At 41.2% G+C, this 25,170-nt stretch overlaps 1 protein-coding gene across 18 annotated transcripts in view; it reads left to right on the top strand.

Annotated features, from left to right (window-relative positions):
- Mbnl1 (muscleblind like splicing regulator 1) overlaps positions 1 to 25,170 on the top strand; it is a 162,868-nt gene that overhangs the window by 46,929 nt on the left and 90,769 nt on the right. For 13 of the 18 annotated variants that reach the window (XM_013118996.3, XM_040754359.1, XM_040754372.1 and 10 more), the window contains exon 2: positions 5,544 to 6,603. The exons of 3 other annotated variants lie outside the window; for them this stretch is intronic. In XM_013118996.3, coding sequence (XP_012974450.1) covers positions 6,430 to 6,603 — 174 coding nt within the window. In that variant the 5' untranslated portion in view covers positions 5,544 to 6,429. Of the gene's footprint in view, positions 1 to 4,879; positions 5,342 to 5,543; positions 6,604 to 25,170 lie in introns of those variants that run through there. 2 more of the 18 variants (XM_005077920.4, XM_040754360.1) reach the window with 2 other exon arrangements.

The raw sequence follows: 25,170 nt of genomic DNA, 5'->3' as shown, positions 1-25,170 counted from the left end.
CCCGTAGTCTCTGTCACTCTGGGGGACGTGTGCCTGAAGGTCATCTTTTTCTTAGCGGTAGTTCCAAAACTTTATCAGTCCGCTGCCATGTTGCCATGGTTTCATTGCCAACATGCTAACTTAGTCTTACTCTTCGAATTCTTTTTTTTTTTTTTTTGTTAAAGTTCATTAAAGTTTCGTGTCTTTGTGAGCCCTCATATGACCCGACCTAGCACAGGCCAGCCAAGCTGGTGTCCGCGCTGTGGGGGCATCTGTTAAGATTCAATCTCCACGGGCACTGCACTGCGCAGAATTCACCTACCCTGAGAAGCACCCAGCTTAGCTCGCTGTTCTAAGGAGAGCAGTACTTGTGGAGGTGACAGTCACCCTTCTCAAGACAACCAAAGCTCGGTGACAGCTCTATTTCAGAAGTTAGGACAGCGTGGCTACAGATTCCCCCAAAATACGTTGTATTTTTTTTTTTTTTTTGCCCTGAAGTCTGCTAATACGTGGGACAAGCGCTGAGAAAAAAATAATACTGTGTGAGCAAGCTTCATATGCTTAAGCGCTGCATTTCTGGTTACAGTTTTGTTGATGTTGGCAGCCTGGAAAAATGGTTTTGGACAAGTGGCTCCTTTTTCGTCACCTCCGAACTTACACAGTGAAGTCACCCATATTTTCTGTTCAGATTGAAACTGTTTTAGTAAGTCACAATTGTAATAAGGGAGCTCACATAATTTATTTCCTCAGTACATAGCATATCTTAACATCAAAGTCTCAGAAAAAAAAAAACATACCCACAGATTTGTCACTAACTACTTTGGGATGTACCTGGACTGACTCACTTCTATTAGCCTTACATGTTAAAGGACTGGTAAACATGGACTAAGACATGAATGTCTTGCATAGAGGCTGTTTAGTTCATTGAAAGGGATCCCACCTTGCAGACACGTGTTTACCTTCTGTTGTACACGGTGTGTGTTTACCTTCTGTTGTACATGGCGTGAGGCTTAAATAGATACACACTTTTCTGAGTGTCAAGTGCCTTTGGCTTGCAAAGAACAACCATTAATGCTTCCTCTTCAAAACTTTATTCCTTATCCCTTTTTTTGTTCCCAGTGGGGATTATTTCCTATTGTTTCCTTTCTTTCCCCTCCTTTATGTCTGTTTCACCTTAGAGTGTGCACGTGGTTTCTGACATCCCTTCAGGAGGAATTAGGTCCTGTGGCAGAATGTGTTTGGCTGTAGGATATGCCGTGTGATATGAGGAAAGGCAGTAGTCAGAATTCGATCAGTGCGTCACTGAGAACTTTTCCTGTGGGTACCAGAAAAAGCTGACTTTATTCAGTTATAGTATATCGAGGTAAAGTCAGAAGCATCACTGAGATAATTTGCCTGTTAGTAAATATGTTAGAAGTACATTCATTTTATTTGATAGTTATTAAAAAACCCTTCATTTCTGAGAAAAATGTTTTCGTGTGTTCTTATAATCTGTATGTTATCCATATATTCAGTTTTCTTCTTCCTCTTCCTCCTCCTCTTCCTCTTCCTCCTGTTCCTCCTCCTCTTCCTCCTCCTCCTCCTCCTCTTCTTCTTCTTCCTCTTCCTCCTCCTCTTCCTCTTCCTCCTGTTCCTCCTCCTCCTCCTCCTCCTCCTCCTCTTCTTCTTCTTCTTCTTCTTCTTCTTCTTCTTCTTCTTCTTCTTCTTCTTCTTCTTCTTCCTCCTCCTCCTCCTCCTCCTCCTCCTCCTTCTTCTTCTCCTCTTCCTTCTCCTCCTCTTCCTCCCCTCTTCCCCTTCCTCCCCCTCCTCCTCCTTTTTGAGATAGTTTTCATTATGCAGCTCATCCTGGCTTGGAATTCACTTTAGGACAACCTGGCTTGGAACTCTTCACAGTCCTCTTAACTGTATTCTCTTGGGTATTAGGGATAGCATCTCTGATCATTCTACTACATGAAGTTACATTTAGAGAATTTAATGTTGATCCAAGTCTGTTGCTTATTACCTTAAATGGAGCAGTTTCATGGATGCCCATGCTCTGTGTTCACTGTCTTAATCGGCTGATCGTAAACATGCTGGTCATTGCCTGCACGGTGGGTACCATCAATTTACAAACATGTTTATGATTCTTTCAGTTGTAACTTTTGAAGAATATCTCTTATGTAGATTGAAAATGTAGTGGAGCACTCTGTGAATCTGTAGGCAGTTTTGTAGTTAATACATATTTCATACTAAGGTGGGACTAAGCCTGTGGCATGACAGAAGGAAAAATTACCAACTCAGGAAATCAGTTTTATAATATTCCATATCCTTAGCCGCCAAAGAATATTATTTACAGTGGTGCCAATTCTCCTTTCTTATGTAGCTTGGACCTTGCACTTTACATTTAAATGTTCCCTAATTATTGGTAATATATCTGCATAAATATGTCTGTTCCTATTAATAGGAATCTAATTTATACATACGTTAGATGTCTAATACTCTCTGTTGGATTCCAGGATCTAGGGTTTGGATAATACACCTTGCTGTCAGGGAGATGATGATATTAGACAAAGAGACCTAAAGTAATAAACGTATTATGGGATGGAATCATATTTTCATCCCTCCCCCCCCAGTTGCCCCAGCTTTACAGAGAAGATGGTATTGATAGCAACAGAAACAGGGATGGGTTTGCTGGGTCGCTGGGGTAGCGTGTAGTACATTGCTGGGGTTCCAGTGGCCTGCTGCGGGCAGGAGCCCTGAGTGATCTCGCATCCCTTGCAAAGATACAGGGATGCAGAATTGCAAGCTGAAGAGTTGGCTCTTTCACGGGCAGAACTTGAGGCTGGGCACTGAGGCAAATGTAGACGTGATGAGTATGGGACTAACAGTGACCTGGAAACGGCGGTGAATGGCACACGGAGACAACCAGGAAAGCTGAGTGCGTAGGTGCGCCAGTAGACAGGACTTTATTTCTCTCTGGTATGGGATTTTCCGCATTTGTGGGAGACTGAGAATGAACGGCCCTGTGAAGGTAGCTGATGGGGCATCCGTAGGTCTGAAAAAGGAAGGAGATTTTTGAGAGGGAACCAGTCAGGGTGGGAGCTCGGAGGAGCTTGACACTGGGGGGAACTTCAGCAGACGATGTAGACAGACAGACGATGGGACCATGTAGACAGACAGACAGAGGACCATGTAGACAGACAGACAGAGGACCATGTAGATAGACAGAGGACCATGTAGACAGACAGACAGAGGACCATGTAGACAGACAAGCAGGGAGTCCCAGGAGAACTCACACCCACGGGCAGCTGTTTGAACAAAGAGATAAATGTGACACACATGACCACCCAGCACTGAGAGGGACTGTGTAAGAGAGGGAGCTGTTCAAGCTTGTAGAGAAGTCTCCTAGGCAAGAGGGAGGGCCGGCCTGTAGGACCCTAGACTTTATAGAGGTGGTGGACTGCACGTGTCGTCAGTGTGTATTTGAGTCCATTCACACGTGATTATGTGTGTGTGTATGTGTGTATGTGTGTGTGTGTGTGTGTGTGTGTGTGTGTGTTAGAAAACAATCATTTTTATACCCATGCTTTTGGAACGTCATCTTTTCTTTTTTTTAAATCAGTGTTCTCAGGTTGCTGAGATTGAGTGGTGGTGTTTCTGCCCTTGGGAACATGTGCTCTAGTGGTTCCAACTTATCAGGAAGTAAAATCTTGCACAGACAGGGATTGGTGTGTAGAGGTAATTCTGAAGCGGTGATGTTAGTGTGTGAGTGAGCAGAGACAGATGTGTCATTTCTGACCTTCCAGGTGGGTGGATGGCGGCTGACGGAGTGTTGAACAGTGTGGGCTGAAGTGGTTGGTGACCACGTGTGCGCGGCGTTTAAGCCGTGGAGGCTCTAAGAAATTGTGAACGCTGAGCAGAGACTTGGGCCGTAGACAAGGACAGACTTGTCAGAGGTGGGCACAGCTGACCTTGCTTTGACAGAGCTGAGCGTTAGAACCCAAGAACTCTTGAAAACATTCTTCTGCAACATGGTGGTTAGGTACTTCTGCTGTCCCTATTAGAAACTGCAGTTTTCTGTTTAGTGTTTTCTAAATTTAAGCTACTTAACCAATAGTATTAAGAGTATTAGTATTAGTCCTAAAAAAATTAAATTCTACTAGATATATCTGCTTTTAGTCTAGATGTCTTCATATCCTGTATTCTAATTCCCGAAATTATAAACGTACCATTTATGGCCAGCTCCTTAAAAAAAAGTGAGTGTAATCATCATTACTTTGTGTTGTCGGTGGCTTCGAACGTGCTACTCAGAAAGCCTTACTTTCTTCCCTGACTGTGTTCAAAAGGAAAAACAAGCCACAAAAACAAAACAAAGCAACAATGCTTTTATTTTTTTAACTGGTTAAATTTTTGAGAAGTCTCTCGTCCTTTTGAAAGAGAAAGCCAGCTGGTGAGCAAAACCACCCTGTTCTAAGGAGTGGTCTCCTAAGTTAAGTGTAGCCGCCCGGGCCCCCACCCTCCAGCATAGTGTGGAGCTGAGCTCCCGAAAGTGCATCACGCTGCCCAAATCAAATTGCTCACTTAATAATTAATGTTCCTGCAATGGAATCACTTTCTCCCTGGAGGTTGACTTCAGATTTACCAGACACACTGACAACACTGCACTCCTTATTCTCGCCACAAGACCTCAGCCACTGCTTTAAAAATGTCTGAATAAAGGGTGCTTTTGTTCATCCCTCGCCTGCCTGTGATATAGTGACAAAGTGTCTGATGGCTGAATGGAATAGTTTTACAGTATGAGTGCTGCTTTCAGCTGAGGGGCAGGGCTTGGGCTTCAGGAGGAAGTGAATTGGATAGGTCAGGAGAATGTACCATTTGTAAACACCCCTTTCCTTTTTTATTCACGAGTCGGGGCAGCCGCAGCAGCAGCAGCAGCAGCAGCAGCAGGCCGCTCAGGGTCCACCCCTGTGAAGGGCCAGAGGGGAGAGCAGCTTGGACTTCAGCTGCGGTTTTTAAGACCTTACTTTTGATGCCCCGGTAGTGATTGCCAAGTCCGGGGACTTGGCGTTGGATGGAAGCTGTTTTGGGAAACTAACATGGTTTAGTCCACTAACTGCATGTTGGGTAAATTCAAAACCCACATGCTCGTCCTCTCTCAGTGGAATAAGTCACATCTGATGGACATTTTCTGTGCTTATAGCATAGTAATGAACGTCTGACAGGCGCGACCTTTCATAAGACAACCCACACTATTGGCTTTCTGCCCAGAATATTGCTGCAACACTATCTGTGATTGGTTATCTCTCTATCATGCATTGCTTCACAAGGGGAAACGGTCCCCTTTTTAATAAGTCTACGATGGCAGGCTGCAATATGCCTCACTGTAAGTATTGTGTGTGCGTGTGTGTGTGTGTGTGTGTGAGTGAGAGAGAGTAAGAGAGAGAGAGAGAGAGAGAGAGAGAGAGAGAGAGAGAGGCTGACTGACTTTGAGTTGCTTAGTCTTGTATCACATGGCAAGGTTGTGCTACTATAGGACATCAGTGAATGCTACTTAGTAAATCTTAACCTATCTCTTTTCTCTACAGGTTGGTACTAAGAAGTGCCTTTCCTGACGTCTCTGCTGCTTGGAACCGCTTCTAGAGCAGACTCTGCTTTTGCCTTGCTTGCTGCCAGCTAGACTGTGACGACACATCCGCCCTCCACCTCTAGCCCAGACACCCCCATTTCTACTTCTAATCAGGAGAAAAGCTCTGAGTGTCTGCCATTGCCCTAAGCTGCTTTAGTTTAGAAGAAAAGTTTGCTGAAAAAGTAAGATACCTTCTGCCAGGAAATCAAGGAGGAGGAGGAGGAGAGAGAGAAAAAAAATCATTTTCTCGATTTTGCTCTAAACTGCTGCATCTGTCTATGCCAAACTAATCAATACCGATTGCACCACCCAACTCCATCGCAAAGTCAGCTGTGAGGAGATTCCCTGTCAGACAACTTTGCTGAAAGCAGCTTGGAAAGTCGGTGTCAGAGGGTCTGCCACGTTTTCATGCTTGCATTTTGGGCTCCAAATTGGCACTGGGAAGGGGTTTCTGAGCACAAGGCTGATTCCAGGCCGTCCTTAAAGCACCCATCTACTCATAACCCTGGCATTCCTCTAAAACCCAGAACCTCTCTGAATTAACAGTTCACGCTGGGAATCTCTAGTGGAGGGCTTTCCCTTGATACTGAAGTCGCACTTGTCCATGTGCCGTTAAAGTGGGGAGAGGGGAAACGGCCGTTTCCCCCACCATCCTTTCAGTTTTAAGTTTCATCAGTTCCTGTTTTGATTTGTTTTTTTTTTGTTTTTTTGTTTTTTTTTGTTTTGGTTACTGATTTTTTTTTCTTTTTCTTTTTTCTTTTTTCTTTTCTTTTTCTTTTTTGGAGAGGGGCTTGGGTTTGTTGGTTTCATTGAACATTTAACTACCTGTTAAAAAAAATACAAACATGGCTGTTAGTGTCGCACCGATTCGGGACACGAAATGGCTAACCCTGGAAGTGTGTAGAGAGTTTCAAAGAGGGACTTGCTCGCGGCCAGACACGGAGTGTAAATTTGCACACCCTTCGAAAAGCTGCCAAGTTGAAAATGGACGAGTGATCGCCTGTTTTGATTCGCTGAAAGTGAGTAAATATTACCCCCTTTTAAGGATGTGTGATGACTGTTGGAGGGGCGTGGGCACACGGTGCTCTGGGGTTTACGGGTTTGCTCTGTTAACGCCTCGGTTACAGAGCACGGTTCCAGTTCACGGTGTTGGGCTGGGGTGCTCCATGAGCTGTCATAGGACCACGTTCAGCCCAGCTTTGTCATAAACAGCTTTGCCAGGCCTTTTAACCCCAAGCTCCGTGATCATCCTCCCCGCCCCCCAGGGCAGAAAGTATCGTGTACTGATAACAGTTGTGATGTAACAACAGCAAAGAGAGTCTTGCTAGGCGATGGTAAATTGTTTAGCACTTTCATATATTAATCAGGCCAAGACGGCGGCTGATTGGATGAGTTGTTTTCCTTTGCTGGTAAACTTGTCAAACTGTTATAAATGAATGGCAAATTCTACGTCAGCTGCTAACAGAGTCATATTTGCTTTCCTATGAGATAATTTTACTGGCTGAAGCCATGTGCTTTTGGGAAAGCTTCACTAGATGTAAGTTCTTTCAGTCGCCATAGTAGTTTATCTGAACCACATACTTTATTGAATGTGGACTTTATGAGAGGTGCAAACTAAGTACTGTTGTTGTTCATTGGATTTTTCATATCCAGGTAATACATATGTTCTTTTTTGGTGAGATTCTTGACAGCTGTTACTGTGCTCTCGGTCAGAGATTTTAAAAGTTAGCCTCGTGTGCATGATAAGAAGAAGTGGTTTATTTTAGCATTTTTTCTTGAGTTTGGAATGAGTCTTGTAAAAGATAGCAAACATGTCTTTATTTTGAAATGCAAGGAAAAGATTAGAAATGTGTTCTTGGGTACCTGCAGCTTGCTTGGGGTAATCAGATTCATTTTCAAATGCTAAATGCCTGCAGTTAGTTCTTTGACTCTTCTACGATGGACCACCATCTTAATCTTCATCTCTGAAGAAGTCTCCTAGATTCATCATGCCTTTCTTTTTAGGAAACAAACCATATTGTATTGCAAGTGCTTTACTTCGTCACACCAGGGCAGCTTAGGGGTTAACCATTTCAACCCGTTGTTTTTAGGTCACCTTGTGACTCTCACTTTGGTAAAGTTTTTTTGCCAAATGTTTCAAAGCTTCAGTCTTGAGAACAGGCTAAGGGGAGGTGTGTGATAGAAACCACAGACCTGTGTTAAGACGGGGTAGGCTGTCGGAAGAGTCCCAGTCACGGATAAGGAGGAGTTGTCAACTATGACTCCTTGAAACGCATTGATGAAGGCACCTTTGTGAACATCAGTCCTAAATTAATGCTCACAAACTCAGGTGTAATTAGAGACAGGGGTCCATAAGACAAGGAGCAAAGGACTAATTGCTCTTGACGGTAACCAGCTGTCTTCATAAGTAACTCCTTTTTGACCCAATTCCTAGTAAACCCAGTTTTTAATCCTATTGATAACTGGTGGTGAACTTCTAGCTGTAGAATGAAGGACATTACATTTGGCTGTGACATTGGACGGCTTCACAGGGTTTGGAAACATTGTAAACTATTAATATTCAGTTTCTATTTTTCCATCTTCAAATATTTTTTTTTTAAAGATACTATTCACTTGTGGTGAGAGAACAGTTCCCCTTTGAGTAAGGAAACAGTCCTGCTTACAGACATGCTGTGTGGTTAAGGAGATTCAACCGCCACATGAAGGACTTTTCAAAAACAACAACAATGATAATGTTAACTTTTCAAGTTTATTTATGAGATGAATTCATCATACCATCTAACCACAGCAAACTTCATCCTTTTCCTTTGGTTTTCTAAGGCAAGCTGAAATTTACAGTTTAAAAATTCTTTTAAAATTGTGAAAGCATTTTTTTATTGGAATAGACAGACAAATTTATTTGTGATGGAGTTTTATACCCGGACAATAGCTCCTTAAATGTTAGTGAAATAACTTCCAAGAATCAGCTCTGTTTGGATGTGCAGTTACATGTTCATGTTTCCCAAACAATTTTGTGTGTCCCTGAAAGAACCCCCTCCTTCTTTATATGGTGTTTCGAATTCCACCTTTGAGCTAGCTGTCTTATGGTGTTCATTTTTGTGGCTAAAATAGATCCAGAGCACATCTTAAAACACTTAAAGTATCTGCATGACTCATGCTTGGAGTTCTGAAGTTCGGGAGCATTCCAAGGCTTGCCTGCCAGCAACCAGCAGACCATCTCCATTGTCTCAGAGTAAACGGAAGTTTTACAAGTAAAACTTGTAATATCCTGACTTCTTTAATGAAACGCGCTTTCTGTATTGCTTTTCCAACCCCGGTTCCAGCCCCTTTTGAGTTCTTGAGCCATGAGATGGAGGTAGCTTGTGTAATCTACTATTTTTAGACAGTTAGGAAAGCAAACCAAATACTCTCTGAGAGGACCCTGTGAAATGGCTGTACCCTTCAGCTGTGCTGTTTCAGACGTTGGCTGAGCTCCCAGGTGACTTAAGGTTATAACTGACTTCTGGGTAGAAGAAGCAAATCTGTCCCCCATCCCCACCCCCGACACCCACACGCACACCCACTGAGAGAGAGAGACAGAGACAGAGAGAGAGACAGAGACAGAGAGACAGAGACAGAGAGAGACAGAGAACAAGTTGAAGAGTATAAAACCGTTTATCTAAAAGAAATCACTGGGAGTATTACTGGAGATTATGAGAAGAAAATTAGCTGATAGGATTTCATTGGTATACTGGTGATGTTAAGTTTGAAACATGGAATTAAGTTTAGGTGTAGTGCAGTAAAACAGTTCAAGTTCATGATAAATATGTTGCAAGAGTTGGATTGTGGTTAAGTAGGAATATGTGGGTATGCCACGTCTTTCCAAATGCAAATAATGAAAGCAAAAGATGAATAACAGGTCAAGTATATAAATTAAGTAGCATTTAAGCACTTCATCAATTTAATTCTTGTTTTGCACTTGCAGTATAAATTTATAGCAGTCCAGAAGTGAATCTGCCTCTGGCTTGAAGTGCTTATAATTTGCAGGTCTGTGTGTAGTAGGCACTTGAAATATTCAGAACACTTGACCAACTGAATTATTTTGTTCTGAAGAGGGTTTCTGTTGTTTGTTTGTGTGTTTGTGTTTTGTTTTTTTTTCCTTGCGGCCCATTTATGGGGCACCAAAAGAGGAAGAAGATTAAAAGAGAAGATTCCAGCCCTGCAAGCTACCAATAGAATGATGCCGTGTTTCAGAAGTGGTATTTCTAGTAATATTAACGTAGTGCTCCTCTGTCATAGTCTCTTAGCTTCACAGTTCTGAGTTTGTGCGAAGAGAGTTGGTGGGGTGTGTTTTTCCTGTCACGTTGAATATGTGATGGCCTCAAACATTGAGTGTTCTCATGTTATCCATGGAAATAAACCTCTGGTGTTATCATCTGGATTAGACAGTATGACTTACTTGATGGAAGTGCCCCTAGTTTCATCATCTCTTTCATTATTGTCACCATAGTTATGGCTGGTACCATTGCTATTTTTGTAAAGGTACCATCATGGTCCTTTCATCATGTTTTAAAAACAGTTTTAACTGATAATTCTGGCAGGATGAAATGCATGAGCTATGCAAGTCCTGGGAAAAACCATGCAGTGTTGAGCTAAAAATTTAAAGTTGTAGGTTCCTAGCTGTGATAACTTTTGCTGAGCGTTTGATGCTGTGTCCTGACAGCAGTAGCATATCGCATATGACGTCACAGATATGAAAGATGCTCACAGACTGTGCTCTGAAAGTTGTGCACACATGTGTGTACCGTGTCATTCCGTGACAGGGTGATGCAGCAGGTCCTTTCCCTACACTAATGTTTTCAGAGGTGGACCAACTGCATGACACAACTTGTGATTGGCTTACATGCTCTTGTTTCTAGTGGGCAGATACTCCATAACTCTGAGAAGTTCCTGTGCCTGTGTGGTAAAATCATTAATTCTGGCAGGAGCATTTCTATACCAGCATGCTCCAGCAGTGCTAATAATGACTGTAGACAGGCGTTCACATCCTGAAATTCTTTAGAAATATCTTTTTATTTTATTTTCTTATTTTGAGATTAAAATAGTATTATTTCTCCCTCTAAACCCTCCCATGTATGCCTCTTTGCTCTTTTTCAAATTTGTGGCCTATTGTTTCATTAATTGTTACTGCACTAAGTACTCTCTCTCTCACTCTCTCTCTCACACACACACACAGTTATATTTGTATTTTCCCCTAAATACATAAATACAACCTGTTCCGTTTGTTTGTATGTTACTTGTATGTATGCTGTATGTATGTTTTCAGGGCTGACAATTTGGTATTGGGTAACCAACTGGTGTCTTCTTCTCTGGGGAAGACTATTACTCTGTTCCGAGCATTCCTTAGTTGCCTGTGGTTCTTTGTGGAGGATTGAGGCCTCCTGATATTTCCCCTGTCCACGTTGACATGCCTGTTGTTGTCATTGTTCAGCTTATAGTTGAACAGTCATGTTGATACAGACTTAGGGGTGTAGCTTCTGACATTCCTAGGGGAGACAGGCTCCCAGCAAGCTCTCTGCTCCTCTGGTTCTCAACACTCTCCCCCACCCCCCCTTTCCCACTGCTCCCCGAGCCTTAGGTGTACAGGGTTGTTTTGTAGAAGTATCCATTGGGACTGGGCCGCACAACTCTGCATTTTGATTGGTCGTGGTTTAGAAAACTTATCTTTTTAGTGAGGAGTAACTCCTCCTTTTCAAGCTATCAGGCAAACAGAATGGCCCCAGATTCTCGCTGTTTTTGCTTTCTTTTGTAAGATTTTTTTTAACGTATGCCTTCTCCTTTGCCGTCTTTTAAATCTTGTTCACTGTGTTAGAGTGATCAAGCAAGAAACTCCTGAAACCCAAGGCAGCATGGAGTACAGACAGGTTCAGAGTTTACCTGCCTGTCAGATAATCTGAGGCTACTCAAAATTCTGATTCCCTTCAGTAGCCTCAGCTCAAGGCTGGGGAAGCCTGTGTGAGGCTGCGGAAGTTAAGTCCCTGTCATGCTTAGGGTGAACCCAGTGCTGAGCTGGGGTGGAGCCTGCACCCAGTTCACACATGCTTCTAAACACAGGCTGGGTCCTCAGACCCAAGGACACCCAGAGGGCCCAGAGTGCGAGAAACTCACCCTGTCACTTTGCTAGCTGAGGGTAAGTGGGGGACTGGAGCTTTCAGGGTCTCTAATCCCTTACCTTTCATGCTGAGCAGTGTCTGCCTTCCCAGAGACCCAGACAAAGCTTCTTATTTCCCTACAAAGAGATCCTAGGAAGGGCATTTTGAGCCTTTTATTTTTTCTTTTTCTTTTCTTGTCTTTAGCAGACACACATTCTGTGCCCTTAGATAAGGGAATAATTTTCAGTGTTTTCACTTAGGCCTGAGTTCCTGAGAGTCAGTAGAGGTGGATAACTAAATGGGTGACCCTTGCTTACACAGCTGACAGGGATTCCTGTGTAGAAACTCAAGTAAAAGTCACTGGAAAGGCTGGGTTGAAAATATTTTGTTGTGCAATGTGTTGTATATCAGAGCCGTGATTTCCTGTGAATTTCACTGAAACAGCAACACTAAATAGTATTAGTTCCAGTAAGCACTTAATTTAACACTCATTTGCAGTGTCTAAACAACTGTAGTTTTGCAAATAACATTTTCTTGTACAGGTGTCACCAAAAACAGGTCTATTTATATCAGCTCTATTTTGGCATTAATATTTTTTGATTATTAAAAATTGTGAGTCACACTTGATTTGTTAGAAAAAAGCTTTTTAGACTATGGACTTTTTTTTTTTGAGAATTGAGCGACAGCCTCTGAACGATAGAACCCACTATATACTATGATTTGACTGGGCCTTGCTTTCACCCTTTCTTCCTTTGTTTTCCCCCAAAATCTTTGTAGCTTCCAAACCATCAGGTTTCAGAACTGTTTGGATCTGATCTTTATGACTCCCAGAGACGCACAGTCACTATGTAGACTTCTGAGCCTGTAAAAAACTAGATTCAGCATTCGAGGCCCCCAGCATTGGGCATCGACAAGAGTTTGAATTTTCGTCGGCTGCCTACGCTGGTTCCATGTCCTTTGCAGTTTCCGGTGCTCAGGGTCCTTTGTCTTAAGATCCTGAGAAGCACGCACCTTCTAAATTTAGCCTTATTTCGGCACTGTAAGATGGTTTGGGCAGCACCAAGAACCCACCCTGTCTGGGAAGCAGAAAAGGAAAGGGCAGCTCAGAGTCTGCCCCGTGACTTTCCTGGTCTCTGATTGGCTGACTTCTCGGCTTGAGGGATTGCTGGGAACTATAGTGGTTTCCTAATTATTCTCTAATTGAGGTCAGTTATCAGGTAAGGTGCAAAAGGAAAAATCGCATTGTCGTTTCAGTCACCAGGATGAGAGAGAACTACAGAAATTATTTTCCTCCAGAAAACTCCCAAATCTCCGAGTGTGGTGGCCATTGAAGGGAGGACACTTTTGAAGGGAAAAGTTAGTATTCCTCTACCAAAGAGGCCATCATTTTAAAACGTGACATCACACAAATATTTAGTTTCATTTATATAGAAAAATGAAATATTATGCTTCTTTTACTTTCCATATATATGTGTGTGTGTGTGTGTGTGTGAATTTTGTATGGCAGAAGTTTCTCTTAACTACCTTTGGTATAGAGTAAAATGAGTTAATGGATACTAAATCTCTCTGTGTTGATCACTGTCTTCAGTTTATGATAAGATTAGCTTCTACAACATGACATAGTATTTGACAAGGCACAGTGAAATACAGAGAAACCAGGTGCAGATCAGCTGGGCCAACTAGCGAGCTGTGGACCGGATGCCTGGTAGCCTGACTGCAGTTTTCCTACTCAGGTCACATCGTACCAAACGTTGCTTTTCCACTTAATGTATCCATGTGCTGAGGACTCAGCAAAAAAAATCACACAGCAGTGCTTAAGTGTCATGATGATGCAGGGTAAGCTGAAGTCACAGGGCCCACAGAGTAAATAAACACACATAATTTGTGTTTTCACTTAAACAGGTAGATCAAGAAGGGAATCCCAGGTAGCAGGAAGGCTGTAGCATCAGACACAAAGACTGAGTGTGTCTGTCCTGAAATGTAAGAAAACGAGCTACATTACAGCTCGGTCTGTAAAGACAGTGGCTGGAAAGGGGGCTCAGGGCTTAAGAGCACTTGGCTGCCCTTCGAGAGAACCCAGGGTTAGTTCCCAGCGCCCCCTCTACCAAATAATCCTGTAATTCCTGTTCCAGAAGATTCTATGCTTTCCCTCTAAACCCTGTGGTTACCAGCCATGCAGGTGGTGGTACATAGACAGACATGCATAAAATGTAAAATCAATGTAAAAGTAGAAAACTGGCCCGGTGTCGTCATTGTTCAGAACGAACTTGGTTCAACCTCCAGGCCCACTCTGAGAAGCCAAAGTAGGGTTTTGGGCTATGATTTAAAGCCGGGAGATTCCAGGTGGTGAGCTACATTCTTTTCATAGATTTTTAAAGAACAGTTTTAATACAGTAATAGTTAAGGGTCAGATGTTGACAAATAAAGACTTTTGGGAGCTGAGAAGGGATAAGGATTCAATGACTTAAAGAGGATAGTAAGCATATTTTGTTTCAGACTCTGGGAGGACACAAGTTAAAAATTCTGTTCTCATGATATCGTTTACTGGGAGACCTGTGTCCGGAAGGGATGAAGCATAGGTTAGGAGGGTGTGAGATTCACCAGGAGACCCATGTTAGGAGGGGATGGGGTGGGTTTACAGGGAGATCCATGTTAGGAGGGGATGGGGTGGGTTTACCGGGAGACCTGTGTTAGGAGGGGATGGGGTGGGTTTACCGGGAGACTTGTTAGGAGGGGATGGGGTGGGTTTTACAGGGAGACCGTGTTAGGAGCAGTGTTTGGAGGTTAGGAGGGAACTCCTCCAGCAATGGGAAGGTCAGTGTGAGAGCAACTTGAAGTCAGGGAGGGAGGGGTGTCTCAGTGGGTTGACTTTACCTTTCCCACCTCCTTTCTTCCCATAGCTACTGACTCTGAAGCCGCAAATGGGAACAGAACCAGTGAGTCCCCAAAAGAAAAAAGCTCAAAAGTCCAAGGCCCAAGGCTTAGGCTGCTGCCTTGAATGACCCCACTTAGATGGGAACTCCATTTTGACCCGAGGTCTCAGTTTCAACTGTAGCAGAGTGCTGCAGCCATCTGGGTTTATCTTGTGCTGCATATGTTGCATTTTGTGTTAGTGTGAGTCTAAGCCTTCACTATCTGGTCCCATCCTTGTTAATTCAAGGCCCACAGGACTCCGGTATGCAGTTAGAGTTATCTCTCTGCCTCCAGTACAGACTTAGAGTCCCTCATATCTAGGTCCAGACTGTTCTTACATGAGGCAGGAACCATCTGCAGTTAATAGTTGTCAGTAAATTACATAGAAAAATAAAACATAGAAAGTTAAAGTTAGCAAAGCTGGGGAGTTTTTCTATCATTTTCAATCTCTGCACAGATAGGGACATAATCAGTGTTTAGGATCTGCCTGTGATGGATAAATTACATCTGTAATTCATTCTTTTCCATGTTACTGCATTCAGGCGATAATTTGCTTTCAGAAATCATTGCTCATCTAATATTCTAAAATCGTTCATAGACTGAAAACAAGTCTGGTAGCATGTCCCTATGGAGGAAGCTCTTATATCCAAACAGCTTACAACAAGGGCAGAAAAGTTTAAAAAAGGCATTGGAGAAAAGCAGCCAAATTCCTTTTTGGTAGATGACATTGTTTCTCCAAAAGATTATTCTCCTTAAAGGGAGGCAACCCCCAGAAGAAAGATGAAGAAAGAAACACTTAAGGAATTAAATATTAAATAAAGAATCCTGTTAAGAAGGATTTGTGTCCTGAATGAATTATCCCACCATTATCTCATATATCTCTTCATGGCTAAGTGGTGACTAATGAAATCTAAGTCATGAGAAAAGATTATCATCATGGTCTTATTTATTGGATTCTTTTTCTCTGAAGAACTTTTACTACTAGGCATTGCTTCCCATGAATCCTAGCAGAGATAGAAACGAAAGAAAATGTCCACATATGAAACACAAATAGATTCAAAAGCAACAATCAAAATGAGCAAATCCCCAGACACCCCCAAATTAAAAAAGAACTGTAAAAAATTAACAAAAACCTCAAACACCCCTTAGCTCAACTTCTGGTGAACTATAAATCATTCATATTTAATAAGAGTCATTTGTATTGCATTGTATTTTTATAGTAGAGTCTATTTCAATAGCTCCTGTAATACTTGTAATCTGTGATTGAAGTTTAGTAGCTTAGTGATGCACTGTTGAATTCAAAGGTTCCAATAGGCGGAGCAATGAATGCAGAGTGGTTTTAGCTTCTTTATTAGTGACTACTGAATTCTGTAATTCCTGCCAAGGATGAATAATGATAGGGAAAAGATTTTCATGAGAAATATATATTTCTACACTGAAGGTTTAACTAAGAGTTATAGGGTTGGTGAGGTGATTCCGTGGGTCAGAACACTAGTGAATTGTACAAGTGAAAGACCTGTATCCAAATCCCCAAAGGGGGCCAAAGGCAGCCAGCCTGAGAAGGCAAATGGCTGGCTCAGTGGCGATGCGCTGTCTCAAGGCCTTAGGTGGAGATTGGCACCTTTTCCCACCTCTGTGGTCACCAGGTATAATCCAAAACATGTGCTGCTTGCACGTCTTCGTTGCAGAACAGACACCATTCCTTTCACTGCTCGCTGTCTGCTCTGCTAGATACTGTGAAACCTTAGTGGAAGGCTTCCTCCTCATTCCCCCCCCACAAAAATTATGTGCCCATGTGGTTGTTGATAGACTAGTGGTTGTTGTAAGACCACAGAATACTAAAATTTTGATTTTAGTAGATTTGTTCTGAAACACGCTGGAAACATTTAGAAGTGGGCTAATTGGTATGTTTTTAATAGAGCAGTCACACTGCTGATTTCAGTGTGGCGAGGGTGTTGTGTAGACGCATTGTCACCGTCTGTAATTCTGTGAGATAAACTTGAATCACATTGATTTTTAGACAACATGCTCAGAAGTCATTCATCTCACTCAACTGATTTGTTCATCCTCTTCCCACTATATAAAGTGAGAAAGTTCGGAACAGTTAAGTTACTTCTCCAAGGTCGCACAGTCAGAGGCAGCTTCCTGGGACTTAACCCAGGGAGTCTGTCTTTAGAGCTTAGAGTTTTAGTCCATCTGAAGTGAAACTTGTCTATAAACTATCAACACTGAGAAACATAGCATGGCCTTGCGTATAGCACCTGCATTTAATTACCAACACATTTATATATGTAAATGTTGGGCAAGTATTGGTTTAGTTACGCCAATTGCCTGAATTTAAAGGGTGCTTTTGAAAAACAAACTCTTGGGGTGTTTTTCTTAACATTACAATCTCTGAATGATTGCTAATAAGATGTTCTCATTCAGAATATGAAGCATTTCATTTTTAGCCAGTAGTCTTACAGAATATAACTCTCAGGTCCTGCATTTGCTTGCTCTTGCACCACGCAGAGAACAAATGAGGTAGCCAAATCAGAAAAAAGTCTGTTCTGGGAAAACGAAGCACAAATCCACCAGGGTTCCAGGTCTAAGACAAAGGTTGGCAGTGACGGGAAGCAGCGTTAGATAAGGAGGCCCCTTAGTTAATTACCACCCTTGTTCCTTTCGGTTAAAATGGAGTGTCTCCTCTTACTAACGGATACCTAAGTCCATGCAGTGTAGACACCATTTTGTATGAGACTCAAATTTCATCTTGTTTTGTGAATTTCACTGGGAATTACAAAAATGTTGGAAGCAAAATAAGTGCTTTAAAACCTTTGTTAGGTCTTCTGTGTCTATTATGTGTTGGAATGTATATGGTACCACTCAAATCTTTGATCCTTGAGGCATCTCCCTGTCATGTGTTGTATTTTCCTATTTTATGACTTCTAATACAACCTTTCAGAAATCATCTAGGACTAAATTTCTAGGAAATTTTGACTCTTGTAAATCTTCAGTATCTACTCACTATAGTTACTTTGAAAGCTTACATCTTTCCTAAAGAAGCTTGTACCACAGTTAAATGGTATAAAACGACTATGAAAATAATTATTCAAGATTTGGGAGAAAGAGTATATTGTGTTAAAAAATTGGGTTTCAGAATATGAAATAAATTCTTAGGCTTCTTAGATATGTCATGCACGTTAGTGTAACCCTGGACTTTTTCTAAAGAGATAAAGGTCAAATATTAGTGCTCATACTTGCTCTTACTCTACCAGAGTAGTTCAGTTTCACAGTAATGGTTGGTGGGACAAAAGTCCTTGCCCCCGAGGATCAACAGCTCATTTCTGTTTCTTGAATATGTTGACTCAGACAAATAATTATTAGAAATATTGTTGTACAAATTTGAAAGTTATGTATATGCCAAACTGGCTTTTTTCTCTAGAAGCACTTCGATTACAGGGAAGCATGTATGACATTCTTTATCCATAGATTTCATTTCTCTGGCTTCTCTTGTTTTCTTTATTATTTCCTATGGTTTGAGGTTTGCTTTTTTTCATTCCCCTTGGCGTTTCTGAGTGTCTAGATTGGGCTTCATTCTGTTTTCCATGGAATGAAACTTTTCCTGAAAACTCTTAGTTCAGATAAATATTGATGCCAAGAGAGATGAGTGTGTGGCCACCGGTGATTTTTCACTTAGACCCTTCTCGTGCCTCTGAAATCTTAGTCAGGTTTGTATCTTCAGAACGATCATACGGAGCCACATGCCAAGAGTTATGTAAGTTAGAACAAACCAAACAACAAAACTCACTTTCTGTGGCACAGACAAGCCCTTGTAAATAGTTCACAGAGTAGATCCAGCCAGACCTTTGATTGCAAAGGAGTTCCTATGACTTTAGTCTTTTACTCTCTCATGTTGGTTTCTCATTTATAACATGAATCTAATGCTTCAAAGGATGGAGAGACTTCAACAAATCTGTTACATTGTATAAATCACCAAGTGTGTGGATACCCCATACAATATATCATATTGTTCTGGTCTGAATGTTAGAATTCAGTCTGAATTATCATTTTCCTTTGTATGGGGAGCCTTGCCTCAGGTTGGAATAAATGTGACTATTTTGCATATTAGACTATACGTTGGTAACTGTGTGTTGTTTTATTGTAAAATCTAAAAAAGTGCTCTGTGTAATGAGTGTAAATGTACTCTCACACTGTTTACTTATCCTCCGTGAACGGAAAACAACCCCAACAACTCCCAAACGGAGCACGGGCATGGTGACTTCGCATTAATGAAGCAGTCTTAGGAGAATAGTTTTTATCTCTTCCCAAAATCCATTTAATAAATGTAGTTATCCAGGAATGGAAACTAGTTATCATCTGTGCTGACATTAATCCCATTTAATATAAATGCCTCTTTAGTTCTTCGCTGTTCTACAATAAGTAATCACATTTTGCATTTCAAATGCAATATGTGAATTTCATATTAAAAGACTCACACGTGTTAAAGATTTTATCCTTTAATTACACATATATGCATGTGTATATGTTTATGCATGTGAGTATGAGTATGAGCAATAGAGACCAGAGGTGTTGGGTCCCCCAGAGTTGGAGTTCCAGATAACTGTGAGCCTTGTGTAGGTGCTAGGAATACAGCTTGGGTCCCTTAAAAGAGTAGGATGGGCTCCTAACCACTAAGCCATTTTTCTAGCCGTACAATATGCGTTTTTAGTGTACAATTTATATTTATTCAGTAAAGTTCCTGCATACAGTAGCTTAAACCAGGTTCATTTTGTTGTGTTTCGTTCTTATCCTTTTGCCCTTCTTATATTTACAAGTTTATCTCGAACCATAGATTCAGCCACATCTGAATTGGTTTTCACCCATGCTGCATTACTTTGCATGGGTTTTGTGTGTTCTCAGTGAGTGAGCTGCATTATTTAATGGCAAAGCAGGATCAGATACGGATGTGTTCAGTGGAGTTGCCTGTAGACTGTGAATTTGGCTATTTTAGGTTTTTAGCATGTTGAGAAACAATTAGGAGAAAAGTATAGCGCCACTACCTCTGAGGGCAGGAAAAAGAAAATGTATCTTCAACTTTCTGGTAGCTGCCAAAAAAGGTGCAATCATATCTGCTTGGAATTACGCAATCGATTTGCAGTTAGTTAGCAGATAGATGTGTGAGGTTTGAAATGTCACTTCTGTGTTTCTCATGAAAGTCAAATGTGTTCAGCACCATAAAATGCTTATGGTTTCTTGAGAAGATTTCACTTGTCCTTAAGACTGCTTTCATGATGAAACTGTATTATCGAATCTAAAGCTGGAGGAAAGCAGCGTGTAAGTATGTTGTTGCTGACAGTTGGGGCTGGTGGAGATGGAAAACTAAGTTTGGGGATTAGATGAGGTATTTTATTTACTTACGGAATTGGTTCCTGTTTCATGGTTTTTTTTTTTTTTTAAGATGAAACAGGTAGGGCTTATGTTTACTTTTTTCCTTTGGCTTTGATTTTCCAATCTTTCTTTTTCCTTTTTTTTTGCATGTGTGTATGTGTTTGCTTGCATCTGACTGCTCATGTGTGTGGGTTATACATGCGCATTGTTTACCTGGTTGCACATATGGAAGCCAGTTTAAGGTCAGGTATATCACTCACTTGCTCTCCAACTTATGTATTGAGGCAGGGTCAGTCACTGGACCTAGAGCTTTCTGATTTGGTTCCTGTGTCTAGCAGACATGCCCCAGATTCCTCATCTGTGCACCTGAAATGAAGATGCTACCATGCTTGACTGAGCTGTCTCCCTAGCTCCCAAACTGTAGGTAACTCATCCGTCTCTGTTTCTCTCTCTCCATATATATAGCTATAGTCACAGAGTCTTACAACATGCCACCTCACAGAGGTAGTCCAGCATGCCTAATGCTGTCTGGCTGGAACTCGGGCGTGTCAATTGGATGCTGCGCTAGGAAACGGGAAAGTGACGGTTAGAGTTAGCCTGTGGTGCGCACTGGCAGCATGAAGAGTCAAGAAGGCAATTCTCCAGGCTGCTCTAATAGTACAAAGGAAAAGGCTTCTCTAAAGTTCATGCTTACAATGAGTTGAAAAACCGTTCAGAGAAAAGCACGATACCGTTGGTGGAACGAGACAAATCTGAAATTACATGCACTCTGAGCTCAATTTTACCAGTAAAATGTATTTATCTTAAAAACAATCCTGAAAGGATCCCATTTAATACATTTCAAATTGATGAGTAGGTCTTGAAACCCAGCAGGTAATTCTGTAATACTATTACAAGCTTAAGTTTGGTCGTCATGTTGGAACTGTAGAGATTTTGTTTTGTAAAGTGTGAGTTACATTCTAGTTGCATAAATAAAACTGTATCGGCACAAACAAAAAGATAAAGTGTTTTAGATTTATAAAATTAATGCAAATTCCTTGCGCTGTCTGGTTCAACACTGCATTTGAATTAAAGTAGGTCTTGATCGATGGGAAGCCATTTACACATCTCCTTCTCCCTAGTTTGGAAGATGCATTGTCCAGCAGCAACTATTCACCTATACGCAGCTCTTTTCATGAGCTCCATGGATTTAGGCCCCAGGGTTATCATTAGTGCGTGGATCTGTGAAAGGCACAAGCTGCAGTCTCGTTTCTAAGCTGTGACCAACTTGTAAGCCACTTTGAGGAACAGCAGTAAATCAATACAAACTGAAAGAACAGACGAAGATTACAGGCAGCTGCCAAAATATAATACCCTGGCTTATTAGCTTTTTGTGATTATTATGATTTTCAGTATTGGGTTAGTGTTTAAAATATCATATATCTCCTAACCTATTTACATTTTACTAGAGAAGAGGCTGGTAACATTTTGAAGCAACCTAGAAGAAAAAGTAGACCCCACTGGCTGCATGAAGTCCTTATTAGAGTAACACAGGAGTAGTCAGGCTTTCAAATAATTAGTGTTAAAAAAAAAAGAAAGCTTTAAGATTGAGACTTAGTCTGCCGCTTTTATCTACGGGTTTCTGATCTATATTTAAGGTTTGCTATTCTTTGCACATAAGATTGTGCATGTGCTGCCCAAGGGTTTTGTTTAGTGGTTAGAGATGAGGTTTTTCTTTGCTGCTTTCAGCATTAAACTCCCAGGAACCACAGACAGCTGCCAGTGCAGTTAGAAGGGACTTAAGGAATGAGGTCATGTGACACACGCACTTTGTGTATTAGGGTGGTGGGGAGTGGGGAGGGACAGGCTTAATTATGTTCCTCAATTTGTCAAGGTCACCAAGACCTCTGAAACATGAGTTCTTGCCAAGTCAAGTAAAAAACCTGATGATGCTGTTTTCATTTATGAGGACAGCGTCCTCAGCTCTCCCGACAGCTGGAAGCCACTCTTAGGTCCAATCCAACTGAAAACTATTTGGAAGAAGCAGACACTTTGTTTGTTGGTAACATCAAAGTTGATACCATGCTTTGTTCCTTTTGTTTTGTTTTGCTTTTGTTTTGTTTTCCTGAGACAGGGTTTCTGTGTGTAGCCCTGGCTATCCTGAAATTAGCTCTGTTAGATCACGATCTGCCTGCGTCTGCCTCCCAGGTGCTGGGCCTGAAGGCGTGCGTCACTCCCGCTACAACAGATTCTCCCACACTCCTCACATAAGGTGCATTATAGAGTAGACAGTATTGTGTTAGACTTTATAGTCAATCTGGATATTTTTTTTTCCACATTCTTAAGCCCTTGAGGATTAGGAAACTTTCCTTTATAACCTTTGGATGTATGGTTCTTGGGATAGCTTTGATATTCATCCTAACAGTGACCAGTATGTATTAGCTGATCTTACATTAGCTTTTAAATTCAGCTCCAAGGAATTTATTTTCCTGCAGTCGAGAGTGTCTTCTCTAAGGAAAACAGTACCCTTGGGGGAGACTCCTCCCGTAGCACGGATATGAAAATCTCCGCCAAGTTTCATGCACCTCTGACTGGTTTTGGTAGAGAGAGATCCTTTCTTTTCTCCAAGTGAATTTCTGGATCAGGCATTTTTGGGGGGTGTGTGTGACATTTTTTTATGTTACCTTGCACTGGCTGCTCATAGGGACCACCGCTTTGGCTGTCTGTATACACTCCTCCCCCACATCTCTGGGCAGAGTGATAAATTGCTCATTGCAGTGACACGATACGGTTATTTTGGTAAAATTATTAGCACCTATTCATGAATGCTCTTTTGGCACCCTGGGCTTTGGAAGAGAATGTTTAGCCTTCAGTGGCTGCACCTGGAAGGAAATTGTCACCTTTTACTGGGTTTACTTTCTTTTGTTACTGTGTTGAGGCTGTTGAGAACAGCCTTGATCAGTCTTGTTGCATTATCTGAAGACCATGTAGGATCTAAACTACAACCACACTACTGTTGCATCTAATGTAGAGTAAGTAATACTAAATAGGGCCTAGGATACTTTACAGAGATTTACATATCTATGCTGTACATAAGAAAAATGTCCATACTGTATGTAATACTGGGAAACAAGTTTCCTCTCCTTTGTTTAGACACCTTATAGTTTGAAAAGTTTTCATCTGAAGTAGAAGAGAGAATCCAAGTGTGTTCAGACCCTGCTAAGGGCCGATTTGCTCTTTGCTCTCAACCCTCTCAGAGGTGATCCTTGAGAGAGGTGTGACAGAAGCCATGTTTTATAAGTCATGAAAGTTTCTAGAGAGAAAAAAACACTCCAGATAAGTGTTGGTGCCAACAGTTTGGGCACTTAAGCATCCGATTCTGGAGTCAACTACGTTTATCCACTTTGGAAAAGGATCATCAAGAGGGATTAAAAATTTAGCACTTGAGGCTTATTAAGGGTTAGAGTGGAATGACTATTTGTGTGGCTAGGGATGTTGCAGTCCCTACCAGAACATTGCAGTATGCTGGGAACTTTCTGCTTCTTGTCAGGGAACCTCACAGTTTTCATCTCCCCGAGAATAAGACTTGCTATCACGTGGAAATAAGACTTGCTGTCACGTGGCTACGTAGACGCTTCCCGATTTCTTACTGTGTATGTTTTCAGAGGAGATGTGTCTTATTAAAATTCCATAAGAGCAAAGCTCCGTAAGCCATCTCTCCTTGCTGTTCTGTAGTCTTCAATGTCAGAACAATGAATCTTTGTTCTTCTGGTGCTCAAAAGAGATGAGTGGGGACAAAGCCTTCATCCTACATCCATTTTGGTTGTTGATGATGATGGGGCTAGTCTTGCTTTCTAATCTTGGAAGTTGGAAAATAAACGGCTCAAGAGATAATGATTGAGCCTGTGTTTCTGCTTTCCATCAGGCTGTAGGGTATTTGCATTGTAACTGCAGTTGCTGGGTTTGTCCTTGCTTCTATTTGTCAGGCACACAGAAGCATATTAACGTCCAACGAAAATTCAGTCAAATGTATCAGGTTCCTCAGAAGAGACCCTCTTAGTTCCTAATTCATACCCCATTCATTCTCATTTTAGAAAAGCCCAGGTAATATTGCTACTATATAGAAACTTTAAGAATGTTTGTAATCATTTTTTGAGATATAATTATATGGTTTTCCTCCTTCCTTTTTGTCTCTCATCTGCCCATGCATCTCCCTCCCCTTGTAAATTTATGGCCTCTTTTTCCTTTATTGTTGTTAATGTGTCTTCCTGTGTGAGTATGTTTCTGAATACATACATACATACATAAATATAAGCTAATCAGTCTGTATAATGTTACACGATTCCTATAAATGTGATAAGTGTATTGGTATAATGAACCACACTCAGTGCTGCCAAGAGGAGGATAAATAATGTATCCCAGGGGAGAGGATACTAAATGGTCAGCTCTGAAAACAATGTAGAGAATTTTAACATAAAGGGACACTTTCTTTATCATTTTACTGCAAAAAATTCAGTGACAAAGAGACATAGAAGAACTGTCCATTCTCCTACTACCTACTACTGTGAGTTTTTCAACTTCACCTTGTCTAGAAACTTGTAAAAGCAAGGGGTATGCCTTAGTCACCTGTGGGTATTTCAAAGCTGCAAATAATTTTGACTTGTGTTTTGGACATAGAGTAGATTATGCAATACTATCAAAATAAGATAACTCTCAACCCACGCCCAGACCTTCCTCCATCCCCAAGATTAATCAGAGTCACTACAATTAGGCTGTGTATTTCACTAAAAATTGAAGAAATCATGTTTTGAAAGTCTGTGTCAAAGAAAATAACCATGAACATAAAAATGTCAAAAATACTTTAATTTAATGTATTTAAGTTGGAATATCACAATGATTAAAAGAAAATCATGTATGTGTATCTAGTTCTCATTCTGTATGATTGGACTAGAAAATGTATTGACTTTAGTAAAGAAATTGGCTGAAGAATTTTACAAACTAGACAGCAATATTATGGATTGATTTTTTTCTCTTCTAATCACATCTGTGAGTTTTTCTCTCTAGTCCAGAAAACTGAAATTGTGACCTTTACTTTGACATTTATAAACATTAGGACTACAAGTCAATAATTAGATTGACCCCATAAAAATTTAGGGGCCGTACTATTGAGATCAAGAAAAGACCAAATACAGC

The sequence above is a fragment of the Mesocricetus auratus genome, unplaced genomic scaffold, assembly GCF_017639785.1.
Source record: "Mesocricetus auratus isolate SY011 unplaced genomic scaffold, BCM_Maur_2.0 Super-Scaffold_100011, whole genome shotgun sequence".
Taxonomy (NCBI): Eukaryota; Metazoa; Chordata; class Mammalia; order Rodentia; family Cricetidae; genus Mesocricetus; species Mesocricetus auratus.
This window is presented reverse-complemented; position numbering and strand designations above follow the sequence as displayed.